Source organism: Eschrichtius robustus, chromosome 8, assembly GCF_028021215.1.
Source record: "Eschrichtius robustus isolate mEscRob2 chromosome 8, mEscRob2.pri, whole genome shotgun sequence".
NCBI classification, from domain to species: Eukaryota; Metazoa; Chordata; class Mammalia; order Artiodactyla; family Eschrichtiidae; genus Eschrichtius; species Eschrichtius robustus.
Window position 1 is genome coordinate 2,770,999 of NC_090831.1, and position 14,164 is coordinate 2,785,162.

Here is a 14,164-nt window from a genome sequence, read left to right on the forward strand (position 1 = left end):
AAACAGAGGCTCAGAGGCCCCCACCACGTGGGCGGTAAGTGGTAGAGAGCAGAGGAATCCGCACGCGTGTCCTGTGTTTGCTGTGTTGGCGGTGGCCCTGAGATGGTCCCCCGCCCCCGCCTTATCACACATGGGTGAGTGTGAACACCTGTGAGCACCGGCATCCCTCCCCACAGCGTGGCGCCTGTAGCCCCACAGACGCCATGTAGATAGACCCTGTTTTCCCCAGTCTCCAAGCGAGTTGACCTTTACGCCAACAGCCGGCACTGGGGCAGCAGAGTCAAGGTCCAGGGGGTCCCGTTTCCGACAATCGTAATCGATTAAGTAGAAAGCCAGGACTTACTTGCTGGGAACTCGGGCCCCGCTGGGTCTCGGCTCCTTTCTGAGATTTGCCAGCTCTGTGGATTGAGGAGAACGTGGGAGGGCAGCTGAGGAGTCGGGCTGTAGCCCTGCACTCTCCTTGCCACTTCAGACCCACGAGGCCTAGCTTTTTCAGCCACATATGCTGGTTAAATATTAATTTCTAATGGTGATAAAGGTCGAGGAAATCTTGAGAAACCTACAGAGAAGAGATCATCTCTGGGGAATTTAGGAAACTATCCTCTACTCAAAATGTATACACATTTACTTCTATTTCCTTTTAGCATTTTATACTTTGAGATATTTACCTTTAGAGCTTTCCTCCATCTGAAATTTATTTTAGGGTAAAGTTCTAATTTTTTCCCCATAGAGTAAGCTAGCTCTTCCAACATTATCTTTGAAAAATATTTCTGTTTCTTGAGCTTGTTGTGGTCCTGTGGAATTGTTCTTTCATTTCTGTGCCAGGGCTACAGCATTTAAACTTTATCTCTTTCTTTTTTTTTTTTTTTTAAATATTTTTGTTATTTTTTTATTTTCTTATTGAAGTAAAATTGATTTACAATGTTGGGTTAGTTTCAGGTGTACAGCAAACTGTAAACTTTGATCACTTTCTAATGCATTGCGGTACTTGGAAGGGCAAGGGTTCCCTTATCAGTTTTCTTTTAATAAAAATCCTTGCTGCTTCCGCATGTTTCTCTTTCAAGAGGAACTTTAAAATCATTTGTTCCTACATTCAAAAATTCTACTGAGGTCTGGGTTGCAAGCACACTGATGCAGAGTTAAGCTGTGGGGAGCTGACCTCTTAGGAAGTGAGTTTTCCTGTCTATAACCCCACCGTCTAACTCTGGTCACGTCCTCGTCTTAGTTTGGGTTCCCCCAGAGCTGCCCCTGAGACAAAAACTCACGTGCCAGTTGTTTATTTTGTTAGTTGTTATTTTGTTAGGCAGTACCAGGCTTGTTTCCAAGCCAGTTACCCCCCTGGTGGCCTGGTGGGCAGGGACCCTGTGACAGGACTTTGGGAGCTGGGATCGGGGGGCGGTCCACCTGAGAGGGCTGGTAATTCCCCCTCGCACCCCTCACTCTGACACAGCAAGCTCTGGTGCCCGGGGACGGCTGCGGGCAGAGTCACCAGACCCCGCGGCTGTGTGCACAGAAGCGACGGATCGTGGATGGCGTCGGCCGAGGCCACTTAACCAAGTCCTGCGTCTGCAGGTCTGCGTTGGAGGCCCGCTGATGCAAGAGTGGAAGTTCTCGGTACTTTTCACTATACCATGTGGACTCGAGCTTTTCAACAGAACGCATTTTCAACTGAATGCAGCTTGGAGTTAAAGAACCCCTTCTAGTGATGTTACATGTGGCCTCCCGGGGGAGGAGGAGCTGGGTCTGTCTGGTGGGCAGAGCCCGTGAAGCTGCCCCACCCCATGGGTGTTAGGAAGCCTCTTCCTCTCCCAGTGAGTTGTACGTCTCGGTCACACTGAGCAGCTCTCTACAGTGTCAAAGCCACAACATCTGGTCTGGAGACGGGTGTAGGGACGTCAGTATTCCCACTTCGTGGAGACTGGAGCCAAGCGGGGCCCCGGAGACTCCGGTGAAGTCGGGGGTGAAAAGCCATGAGGCACACACCTGCTTAGGCCTGCCCTGTGACCGGATCTGCAGAGGAGAAATGTCCTCGGAATCCAATTTTCTTGGAAAAGCCACTTTGCTTAGGAGCAGATGAGAACGTCAATTCCATACCCTTTGCAGAGTGGTATTTTGAAATTTTGATGAAGTCCAGCTTATTTTTTCTTCTGTGGATCGTGCCTCTGGTGTTGTAGCTAAGAAGTCATCACCAGACCCTCTATTCATCTAGACTGTCTCCTGTGTCATATTCTGGGGGTTTTATAGTTCTGCATTTACGTTCAGGTCTGTGATCCATTTTGAGTTAGTTTTTGTGCAGGTGTGAGGTCTGTGTCTAGATCTGTCTCTTGCATGTGGATGTCAGCTGTTTCAGCACCGTTTGTTGGAAGGACTGTCTCTGCTCCGTTGTGTTGCCTTTGCTCCTTTGGCAGAGAGAGTTGACTCTATTTGTGTGGGTCTGTTTCTGGCCTCTCCACTCTGTTCGCTGATCCATTTCTCTCTGCTTTCATCAATTCCACTCGGCCTTGGTTACTGCCGCTTCAGAGGAGGTCTGAAATCGGGGGTGTCATACCTCCAACCCAGTTCTTCTCCAATTCATATGTTTTTCAAATCACTGGGATCAACCTGTCGCTGGGTCATGAAACCAGTTTAGAGATCTCGTGACCAGCAGTTTTAAAAAGGAAAGCAAACAGAACAGAACAGAATAGACTAGGAAAGAGGGGCCATTGCACCTAACGAGAGAAATCGTGTTTCCTGAAATTTCTGTTTCGTTGATGTATGGGCGTATGTGCGCTGGGCCGCAAGATGACAGCGTTTCTTACCGTAGGTTATGATCAAAGACGGCAGATGCCATTAAGGATCATACGCTCTCTCTAGAGAAATAAAGGAGATAGAGAGATTTGTAAAATATGTGCAGGTGAGGATTCAACAGTGACCACACAAGCTGGAGGAAGCAGCTATTCCTGTATTTGTTGTTCATTTCACTTAAAAATTGATGTTCATATGTTCCTTAGCTATTTGCAGTCCTCTTCTGTGAATTCTGGGCTTCCGTTTACTGTATTATTTGTAGCTCAGGAGTGACCAGGACTGGGCCTGGGAGGGGGCCAGGGCTGGCGTGCTGGCGGGACCCGAGGGCCGTGGCGGAGCCCTCTGTGGGGGCCAGTCAGCTTGGCTGATCGGAGACAAAGCCACCAGTTCAGCTGCTCTAATTATAATTAAGCTAATGCTTATCAGTGGGTTTCATCGCGTTGTCTTTTTTTTTTTTTTTTTTGTCTGAGCTGTGCGGCTTGCAGGATCTTGCAGGATCTTAGTTCTCGGATCAGGGATCGAGCCTGGGCCCGGCAGTGAGAGCGCTGAGTCCTAACCACTAGACCGCCAGGGAATTCCCTATCGCATTGTCTTTTTTTTTTTTTTTTTTCAAATTTGTTATTTTTGGCTGTGTTGGGTCTTTGTTACTGTGCACGGGCTTTCCCTAGTTGCGGCAAGCAGGGGCTACTCTTCGTTGCGGTGCACAGGCTTCTCGTTGCGGGGGCTTCTCTTGTTGCGGAGCACGGGCTCTAGGCGCGCGGGCTTCAGTAGTTGTGGTTCGCGGGCTCTAGAGCACAGGCTCAGTAGTTGTGGCGCACAGGCTTAGCTGCTCTGCGGCATGTAGGATCTTCCTGGGCCAGGGCTCGAACCCGTGTCCCCTGCATTGGCAGGCGGATTCTTAACCACTCGCATTGTCTTTTTGAGCCTCACCTAGGAGGGGGATGGACGTGGTGTTAGTGGCCTGGTTTGGCAAAGGAGGAGAGGGGTGGGTAGAGGCCAGAAGAGGTTCCTGCTGGGTGCACAGGTGGGCAGGTGGGAGAGAGCACAGCTCAGTCTTTCGAGAAGCCCTGTCTTTGCGCAGTACCGGACCACAGACCCAGCCGTGGATTCCGTGCAATGTGATGAAGGCCATAGCTGGGCTCTGGAGTGACTCAGTACAAAGAGAGTGGCCGGAGGGCACTGGAGGAACCCCCGTCAGAGAATCAAGAGATGGGGGGCCAGGCCTGGCCGTGCCGGGACCTGCCGTGTACACCTGAACAAGCCCACCTGGGCGGCGATCGGGCTGGCATGTGGGGTGCAGGGAAAGGGCACAGCGGGGGCTGCACCACCTCCACCACGTGCCAGAGGCACCCGAGTCCTCCCAGGGCCAGAGTCCGCCACATCCTTCCCGGGTGTGCTGGCTGTGTGCTCACTGGGTGCCCCACGGGACAGCTCAGGCCTTTTTGAATGTACTCCCCAGCCTTTCCCACCACATTCTACCAAGACCACTGCCTTAGAAGCTAAAAAGTCCCTGGTGGCTTGGGAGGGATGAAAACACAGCAGGTGCATGGACCCTAAATTCCCGGGGCTCATGGTAAGTTGGGGACTGTCTCGTCCACCTGTGCTGGTCTACGGGCAAATGTTTTTATTGCCAAGTCAGAGATTTTAATTCTGTAGGGTTATGAGGGGCCTGAAGATATGCAGGTTCAAAGCCCCACAGGGGACTCTGATGAATGGATGGGGTGAAACCATTGCTCTGAGCCAGCAGCGTCCTTTCACAGGTGTGTTAAGTGATTCCCCAGGACACGTTGCTACGAGCAGGCAGAAGGCACATCTGGTTCTCTGGGCAGCTTCTGGAATTCTCCTTCCTGGTGGCAGCTGCACCGAATCATGCTGGGCCTGGTACAGAGGCACGTTTCTGTCTCCTACCCAACCTTCCGAGTCAGGACCCCTGGGAGTAAGGCCAGGAGTACACCTGCCCTGCATCATCTTGAAGGTGTCCATTCTGGAGAGGAAGTGTCAGAAACACAGGTTCGGCACAGCCCGTGCGGTCCACCCTTACAGCAGGGCTCAGCTGTCAACTCAGCACTGCAGCAGAAAACTGTCAATGTTCCAAATGACCCTAGAAAATACCTCGATCGTCCCAGAAAGCGCAGTGCAGTCATATTTTATGTCCAATAGAAATAGTGCAATAATAAAATATTAATATCATTTCACTTTCCGTACAACATAAAAAATAATGTAAGTCTCCTCCCTCCGATTAAAAAATATGCCAAGAATTGTGTATTTTTGGAGCTGGTTGGCTGGATGAACCCTGCACTGTGCCTTGGTTCATCCACAGAAACTCCAGCATTCTTTGTCCAGGTTGATTGTGAATTCAGTCAAAGCGTCAAGAACCAGCCCTGACTCCCGTGTAACTGCATCTGGACAAAAGCATCTCCCAAGAGGTCCCACACAGCTTGTTCTTGCTCTTGCAGAGACACAGGTGGCTGTTTCTTCAATGCACAGCAATACAGTCCTGCTTACATTTAGGGTCCGTGTGCGAACACACGTGCTTTAGACACTAAAACTACACTCAGTCTGGGGAAATGCTCACAGTAATGGTGAATAATCTGGGAAATAGAAGAGGTGCATTTCCTACCTCTGGCTCACTCCAGGAAATCTGCTCATGGAATAGGTTGATATCAAATTGGGAAGCGTGTTTTTTTCCTAGGGGAGCTGTGTGGGGGAGGGCTAAGCGGACATCCTTGAGTTTTGTATACAGTGTATGCATGTGATGTGAAACCACTGCCATTCAGTTATAATCGGAAAGCAAAGCGGACCCAAGCAAACTGGAGACAGTGGATGGTGTCGCCTTGTTGTAGCAAACGTGAAGTTAGCGTGTCTTACCTGTGGGGTGGGGCAGAGGCGTCCCTTACGGGAAGGTACCCTTAGCCTTGGATCTGGAGGCGCGCTTTGCTAATTCAGAACATCACCCAGACACAGGGACGCTGACTCTCAAGGCAACCCTCCTCCTTCCAGCTGTACGGTTCCCACTTCTGTAACTCAGCCTCTCATTATGGGTCACCTAGCCCAACCCTGTCCAGTAAGACTTCCTGTGATGGTGGGGACGTCCTATCACTGCACTGTCCGATACGGTAGCCACTACCACACGTGGCTGTCAAGGACTTCAAACGTGCATAGTGCAACCAAGGAGCTGAAGTTTTCACTTTATTTTTTATTACAACTTAAATAAGAGTCACATGTGCCTAGTGGTATCGTATTGGACACCACACACCTGGATAAGGGCACACTCTCTGTCCACCTGTGCTCAGACCCGCCTTCACCTTCATCCTTCTCACACCTTCCAGACCAATCGCCCAGCTGGCTCAGTGCTTCCCTGGGAATCTTATGCTACAGCCCTCGCAGACACCTATGCGTGTGTGCGTGCGTGCGTGTGCATGTGTGTGTGTGTGTGAGTGTAGAATTACAATGGAATTTTTTATGTTCTAAGAGACTTTGTCATAATTTTTTTTTGTCATAATTTTTATTTCAAATAACAAAACTCCATAGTTATAAAAATGACATTGCATAATTTGCCATAGAACAAATGAGGGAAAAAAGTTGTTCTATTGCAAATTAATACGGAATCGTTTGGGGAGATTTGTCTGGAAGGTGTGGGAGGCTGAATGTGAAGGCAGGGAGCTGGTTGGAAGATCAATCTTGATGGCTTATGTTGTCAAGGTCTTGGAGTTCACATCCGTGACCCTTTGTGTTTATTTATAAATAAAGAGCGTTTATTTATTTCTGTCCTGCTAGCATCAGACACGACCCCTGTTCTTTCCCACACAAACTTCCTATAAATGACTCGGCCAAGAAGAACTCACCTTCCTCAAGGAACCAGCACTGATCTTCTGTGAAGCTTCCCAAGACAAAAGGAGAAAAGAGTAGAAAAAAAAAATGGTAAACAGCATTCAGTAGAAATATATTGCCATGGAATAGATTAAAATGGCAACCAAACCTAGTATCATGAATTAAAAAAAAAACAAACAAAAAACAACAATCGGTCCACCAAAGCTCAAAGCAGTGATACAGGAGATGAAGGAATATATGCAAGGAAAGCCAGCATGGCTCCGAAGAGAAATGGGAGCGAGAAAGAAACACCCTGGTAGTGGGTCCATGCTGGAAGCAGCTCAGGGAGGAACCCTCCTGCCTGGACACTGTGAGTGACCTGGACAACGGGACAGATGGACATGCACACCAAACGGAAATAAGAGTTAGAAGTTGTGAGAAAAGGGAAAGCTTATGAAAGGCAGATGAGAGAGACCTAACACACATATAATTGCTGTCTTTAAAAGAAAGACCTGCAGTGATGTAACACAAAGATATTTGGATGTAATTCAAGAAACCTTTCAGAGATCAAACAAGACTTGGATCTATTTATAGATTGAAAGTACACACAGCATCCCCGGGGTGGTGGAGGGGGGAATGTCACCAGTAACTCAACATGGACCCCATGCCTGTCTCACTGTTTCCCAAAAGGGTCTGCAGTGCCCCTTCCAGGTGTGTCCTTCATCCTGGAGTGCCCCCTGCGGGCCTGGCTGAGTTCTGCACTCACAGATTTTCCACCAGCATCTCCTGCCCTGGGTTGGTCTCAACCCGCCTTGGTGAGCAGCCCCTCCTCCGTGTTCCCAGTTCTGCCAAGGATGGATTTCCCACTTGTCTCCTGTCCTTGTTAATGCTGTATACTTCCCAAGATGAGAAGGGTTGCTATGAGTGTACTGTTCTAAAACCCAAGGTGGTAGGATATTTTCCTGTTTACATTTCACAAGTGAACGCTTTTATCATAAAAAAATTCTTCGTATAATTTTACGAATCCCTCAAAATGGGTTCTAAAAAAACCAATAAAAAATGTGATCAAGGCAGCGAGATCAAGTTTAAAGTCGTGCCTTTGCTACGTGTTGGACCCTGGCCCAGCGTTTCCTCCCCGGGGAGGACGGAAACGGCGGGTTCTTCCTTGTCATGCATCTCTGTACACTGCACATCCCACCACCGTGCACTCTCTCGCCACACAGACTCTCACAGGCCTCTGCACCTGCCCTGCCCACGTCCAGCCTTCCTCATGCCCCTCCACCTGCGCCCCACATGGCACGCTTGCTTCTCCTCTCCCACACCGCGGACACACACAGCCCTTGCCACACACCCTGCACACATTCACACACCAGCTCCCCCCCCACACACACCTCTCACGAGGATTGCTCTCACTCTAAGTGCAGCCTGCCTTAGGGGGATGAGCTCCCCGAAACCGAGGACCCACATTCTGAACACAAGTGATGGGAGAGTTCAAAAGCCATAGGCTGGCTCGTGACAAGCGACTCTCCGCCTGCAGTGGGGTGCGAGGAGGCGAGTCAGGCCCAAGGACGGCTCACGTGACGATGCCCTCGGACCCCCAGGTGAGGCCCTGCGGGAGCGGAGATGCAGGGCATCCATTCTCTTACTCTTTCCGCCCATTTCTTGTGTGACTGCAAAATCCAGGTTCTTGAACCGTCACTGTCTCACTGCGGTGGGACGCATATACCATTGGAGGGAACAGATGTGAGCTTTTATGACTTTCCTAAGGTGTTTGCTACACCTGAATGGGGAGCTGATTCCTCCTGGAGCATTCTGAGGGCCCTTGCGAGGAGGCGCCCGCCCAGCAGGGCCGCACCAGCCTGCACATTCCATCCGTTCTCTGTCACTGGTTTCCAGCCAGGTAAGAAGCACGTTGTTAACATATCCTAAATAATTTCCCAAGATTTTCGTTGGCTGACTGGCCCGAGGGCTTTGAAGTAGAGAAACAGACATTCCAGGCAATAGAAAATGAAGAACACTGTATTAATGTTTATTTCTAATGACAAGAAACAGAACATCAGTCCCTTATTTGTACAAAAATACCTGAACGTTTACAATTAGGTTCATGAGCCGAAGAGCTATGTACAGAAAGGAACAAAGCACATGGAATAAAGGTTTTGTCTCTTCGGTTAATCCCTTCCGCAATCCCCGAAAACGCCTACACATCAGGCCTTTCTACGGTCACTGCAGGTGGCACTGCGACATCACGGCCCCCGGCGAGCCAGCCCCACTCCCTCCAAGGTGTGCCAATGGGTCAAACCCTCAGGTATTAAGTGCAGAAAAGAGAAGACAAAACATCTAGACGGAGGCACATACTTCTTCAAGGTTTAGCAGACGGAAGAACATTCTGGAACTCTAACGCATAAGGTCACAGAGCTCTCCTACTTAGCGTGAATCCCCAGAGCATTTGGCATTTTCCTTCTCAATTCAGACCAGGTTGCTACACGGAGTTTCCATTTAGAACAGAAAATCACAGGCAGAGATAAAAAGTCAACAGGCTCCAAAACGACCCTGAGCTGTCCCGTTTACATTCATGTCACTTAAATACAAAAATAAAAGTCGAATGTCCTTCAGCCCCTGGCTGGCCCGGCTGGACGCCTGCTTCTTGCAGGGGCTGCCTGTTTGCAGGTGGATCCCCAGCTGCCCGGTACAAGGGAGGTGGCTGGGGCCCTGGGAGGGTCACTCTCCGTGACAGTTCACTGCGGCCAGGAAGTACACACAGAACTGTGCGTCAGAGTCAAGCTTTAGTTCTGCTTTTAAATAAAACGTATATTTATAAATATGCAATACTGCCGATACTAGCTGTCTATTGGAGGGGGGAGTGAGTCATCTCACTGCTGGAGACTGGTCTATGTAAACAGAAAAAAGAAATTGGAGAGGTGTTTTTTTTTTTTTTTTTTTTTTTTTTGTGCTTGATTTTTGTTTTTTAAAGGTTTTGCCTCCAACCGGTGAAGAGAAAAATGTCTAACGGTGTAACTGGAGCATCAGTCCCTCCAGTGGAAGCAGGCTGCCAGGTATGACTTGGAGAATGACCTAATTGTCAATGGTTGGAAAGATTAACAGGCTACAGAAAAACACCAAAAAAAAAAAAAACAATGCAATTGAGCATTCATGGTTAAAAACATGTTTTACTAAAAACGCTTCATTTGTCTAAGTAGACGCTTCATGGAAAACAAGTAAAGTATGGCTAGTCAACTAACACACAGCGTCTATACCACAGACTGAGGTACAGCGGGTATGTGTCACTGTGTCCTAAGCCATGCGTGTCCCTTGGGAAGTGCTGCAGCGGGCGGGGTCCGGGGGATCCAGTGGCCAGCAGGCCAGAGGGGTCAGGGAAGCGTGGCAACCGTGATCTGGGGAAAAGAAACCGTCCTTCACCAAGCAGTCTTCCTGCCTGTCAGGGGAGCCTTTCCTGCTCTGCAGAGACAAGGCTACCCTCACATCGGAAGACCCGGCTAAGGGGACAGGGTGGAGGGGGGACAACGCAAGCCACCGTCTGACTCAGCTCCTGGAGTGGGATGCCGGAGTTGTCTTGGTAACCTGTCCTCAGCCAATACTGCTGTGAGGGATTCCTGACCTCGGCCAGCCGACAAGCCACCCACCGCCTTGCACGGGCTGGCTCGGGGCCGTCGGCAGGATGGAGGCCACCGAGCAAGACCTTCCCCTGCTGGGCTGCGGGGCTGCCCTCTCCAATGTCTCCATCTCCGTTGCCATGGAAACCCACTGGACACGGAAGCAGACCAAGCAGGTGCCACTTCCTCTTAGGTCCTCTGATCTAGTGGAGGAGGGAGAGCAGCCCTGCCAGGCCGGCACCACTGCAGAGGGGGTAAGGCAGTGATGGTCCTAGAACAGGCTGGAAGGGCTGCAGCTGGGCCAGGCGGCCTGCTGTCCACCATGGGTGGGCGGTGGGTACCCACTGTGTCTCAGGCAGGCGGGCCTGCGGCCAACTACAGGCAGCCACTCAGCCCTGCATGGTGTTTTCCAAGGAACAAGCCACCCGCAGTGTGGAAGGCACAGCCCGTGGACTCGGGTGACAGCATGAGTGCGGGCACGTGCTCAGAGCAGGGGCTGGCAGACCACGCCGCCTGCCTGGCCACAGAACATGCCACGAGCCTACCACAGGAACACCTTTTATATCAAAAAAGCTTCCAAGGAAACTGGGGAGGGCTGGGGTGCCAGTTGCCTGGGAGTGACCTGCAGAAGGTGGGCACCACCCTCTGCAAACAGTCAGCCTCTGGGGGCTGCCCCTTCGCAACTGTCTTTGCATCTTGCACAGACTGAAAAGCCACGGCCCCTCTTGCCATAAGCTGAATACAATATTGAAAACAAGGAGTGCAAAAAAGGGATCAATACAAAAAAGTAAACATATCAGTTTTAATTGTCAAGATTATTCCAGGGCGAGAGTTCATTTCCAATCACTTCTCTCCAGCTTGTGTTCCTCCATGGCCCAGCCAAGACCATCATTCCAGTTTATTCTCGAGTCTGCTGTCTTCCAACCTCCCCGGTGAGGCCAGCGAGAGGGGCGCGGCCCTGCTGGATCTGGAGCAGCAAATCATCGTCAAGTCCAAGAAACCAGTCGATCGTGGTCGGTCAGCGCCGAACGCACCCATCTTGCTCCGAGCCCCAAGGTGCAGACAGACGTGTGTTCTGAACGACGCACAGACCTCTTCACTCCAGTGTCAGCGTCCTCCAGCCTGCAGCCAGGGTAGACCGGAGGTCATAAGGCTACGCGGATGCAGTGGTGCTTCAGTCTGCAAGGCAGGACCCCTTTGTTCAGCTGGTAAAAGTCAACAAGCTGGATCAGGTCAGAGAATTTGGTGTTCCCGTCGTCAAGGCTGAAGAAGGTCTGCCCGTCATCCTCGCACTAGAGAGACACAAGAAGACCTGCCAAGTCAGAGGCCATAGCTCGGGGACAGAACAGGCCCCAAAGTCAGGATTAGTGCTGTCCACCCGTAGTGAGGCTCTAAGGGACACACATGGAGCTGGTGAGGTGAGCTAGAAAACGTCAGGGCAGGAGGTCATGGGGGGAGGGGTTTGTGCTGGGTGCTGCCAGGTCCCTAAGGTGCTGGGCAGAGAAGGTCCCCTGCTCCTGAGCTGGTCGTGGGCAACAGTCCCAAGCTCCTCCTGGCTCACCTGTTCATGAGGGTGAGGTTGACCAGTTAACCTGTGAGTGTCCACGCATTCAGCACACCCCATGGAGGAGGCGGGTGAGGTTGGTCAGTTAACCTGTGAGTGTCCACGCATTCAGCACACCCCATGGAGGACGGTGAGGTTGACCAGTTAGCCTGTGAGTGTCCATGCGCTCAGCACACCCCATGGAGGAGAGTGAGGTTGACCAGCTAACCTGTGAGTGTCCATGCACTCAGCACACCCCGTGGAGGAGGAGGGTGAGGTTGACCAGCTAACCTGTGAGTGTCCATGCACTCAGCACACCACACGGAGAACAGTGAGGTTGACCAGTTAACCTGTGAGTGTCCATGCGCTCAGCACACCACACGGAGGAGGGTGAGGGTGACCAGTTAACCTGTGAGTGTCCATGCACTCAGCACACTCCATGGAGGAGAGTGAGGTTGACCAGCTAACCTGTGAGTGTCCGTGCACTCAGCACACCCCACGGAGGAGAGTGAGGTTGACCAGTTAACCTGCGAGTGTCCATGCACTCAGCACACCACACGGAGGAGGGTGAGGGTGACCAGTTAACCTGTGAGTGTCCATGCACTCAGCACACCCCATGGAGGAGGGTGAGGTTGACCAGTTAACCCGTGAGTGTCCATGGACTCAGCACACTCCATGGAGGAGGGTTAGGTTGACCAGTTGACCTGTGAGTATCCACGCATACAGCATGCTCGTGTAAGAGTACACAGCCCTGGGCTCTCACAGTAGGACCCCAAGCAACCTCCTTCACCCCTCTGACATTCACTTTGCTCCATTACAAAGCAAATGTTGGAACACTCTAAGGGATTAATGAGATCATGTAGGAGAAGAACCTTGCCCAGGTTATGGAATATTTGGTAGCTATTTTTCTTAAAATGGAGGACATCTACAATATCTCCCAGAAATGACTATATTCCTCACATCGATTTTAATTGAATGAATTTTGAGATCAATGACTGCAATATAGTGCGGTCAGGAAAGTTGCCCTGCACTGTTCACACAGAGGAAGGTAGCCTTAAACCTGTGTCGATGCATAAACTAAGAACCACTTCTTAATCCACAAACTCTGTGGAGCCCCAAGCACATCCACAGCCTGTGTTTAAGCCCTGAGGTTACAATCTCGTTGCTACACTTCTCAAGTTCCTGTCTGTCTGATAATTCTAGGATTTGGGATTATTTGGGACAATAGTATTACATATTCTGCTGGCCAGTACTTTTTCATTTTATTTCATATTTGAGGCTAAGAGAATAACATCTGGTTAATAATATAATGCAGCAGGAAAACAAAAAGGACTGTGGATGAGGCACTTTCCCGTGAATAACAGTCTCCAGGTTTGCTTATTACCATGTTTTGTGGAATCTGTGAAGCCTGGGCTGTAACCCACAGCCTGTCCCTCCCTGGTGGTCCAGGACAGGACACTGAGAGCTGTGAGGGCCTCATTTTCCTCGTTTACACAGTGAGGGCATCGGGCACAGCAGGAAGCGACTTCAACCGACAGTGCCAGGCAGGCTGCTTCCCCCCAGGTCACAAAAGACAACCCTACCTGCCCTTCCCCTTCCCGTTCATGCCTCCTGTGCCTGCATGACTCTCCAGACAGTCGGTATAAAGTCCTGGGCTCAAGCACCCTTGAAAAACGCCAGGTCCCACTATGTGAAACGGATGCATTTGGTTACTTCAAGCCTTCTCAGGGCTTCACTTTGTAAAGGACAGAGTTATATCTGGCCACCCTCTTTCAGCAGCATATTTCCCAGGTCTGGGTTCCAGAGGAAACATTTCACGAGAGTTGTTATTACCTGCAGAATTGACCACTTCTATACAACAACATCTATAAGTACAATGTACATAACACATTTGGTATTCATTTTGTGTATCTCAGCCCCAATGGGACTACGCATTCTCGGAGGTGCTGACAACTGTCTCCCACACAACACCCAAGTCGTGAACTAGAATCTGAACTTGGGCACATGGAAGAGGTCAGTTACATTCGGCAAATCTAACCATCATCCTTAAAGAGAGTGGTGTTGACTAATACATCATAATCAATAATGAGGCTTTTGAAATTGTTCAAAGGGAGAATCTGTTTTCTGATCCAAGGACCCAGTGGAAGGATTAACACTTCTCTTTGGGGCCCACGGGTCAGTTTTCTACAGGCTTCCTGAGTCCCCCTGGTCCACACCCACACAAATCAGACAAATCCTGAGATTAAGTGGCCAACAGCGCCCGTCTGCACAACCACACGTGCTCCTTCCTGCACCAGGTCCTGGGCTAACGGCTCTGCTCTGTGTCTGCCCATCATCTGACCTTGCTCTTCCCATCAGGTGCTGTCTCAGGGGCACCTATGAGCTACACAGGCATGTCGGGGCCACAGTACAATGC

The 14,164-nt window shown here is 50.5% G+C and overlaps 2 protein-coding genes across 8 annotated transcripts in view; both read right to left on the reverse strand.

The window, feature by feature from the left end:
- DDC (dopa decarboxylase) overlaps nucleotides 1-463 on the reverse strand; it is an 81,634-nt gene extending 81,171 nt beyond the window's left edge. Inside the window, exon 1 of the mRNA XM_068549869.1 lies at nucleotides 344-463. The gene's annotated coding sequence lies outside the window, so the exon portion shown is untranslated. The remainder of the gene's footprint in view (nucleotides 1-343) is intronic.
- An 8,139-nt stretch (nucleotides 464-8,602) lies between these two features.
- The window catches only part of GRB10 (growth factor receptor bound protein 10), a 207,913-nt gene continuing 202,351 nt past the window's right edge, over nucleotides 8,603-14,164 (reverse strand). For all 7 annotated transcript variants that reach the window (XM_068550222.1, XM_068550223.1, XM_068550224.1 and 4 more), the window contains one exon: nucleotides 8,603-11,497. In XM_068550222.1, the coding sequence (XP_068406323.1) occupies nucleotides 11,351-11,497 (147 nt within the window). In that variant the 3' untranslated portion in view covers nucleotides 8,603-11,350. The remainder of the gene's footprint in view (nucleotides 11,498-14,164) is intronic.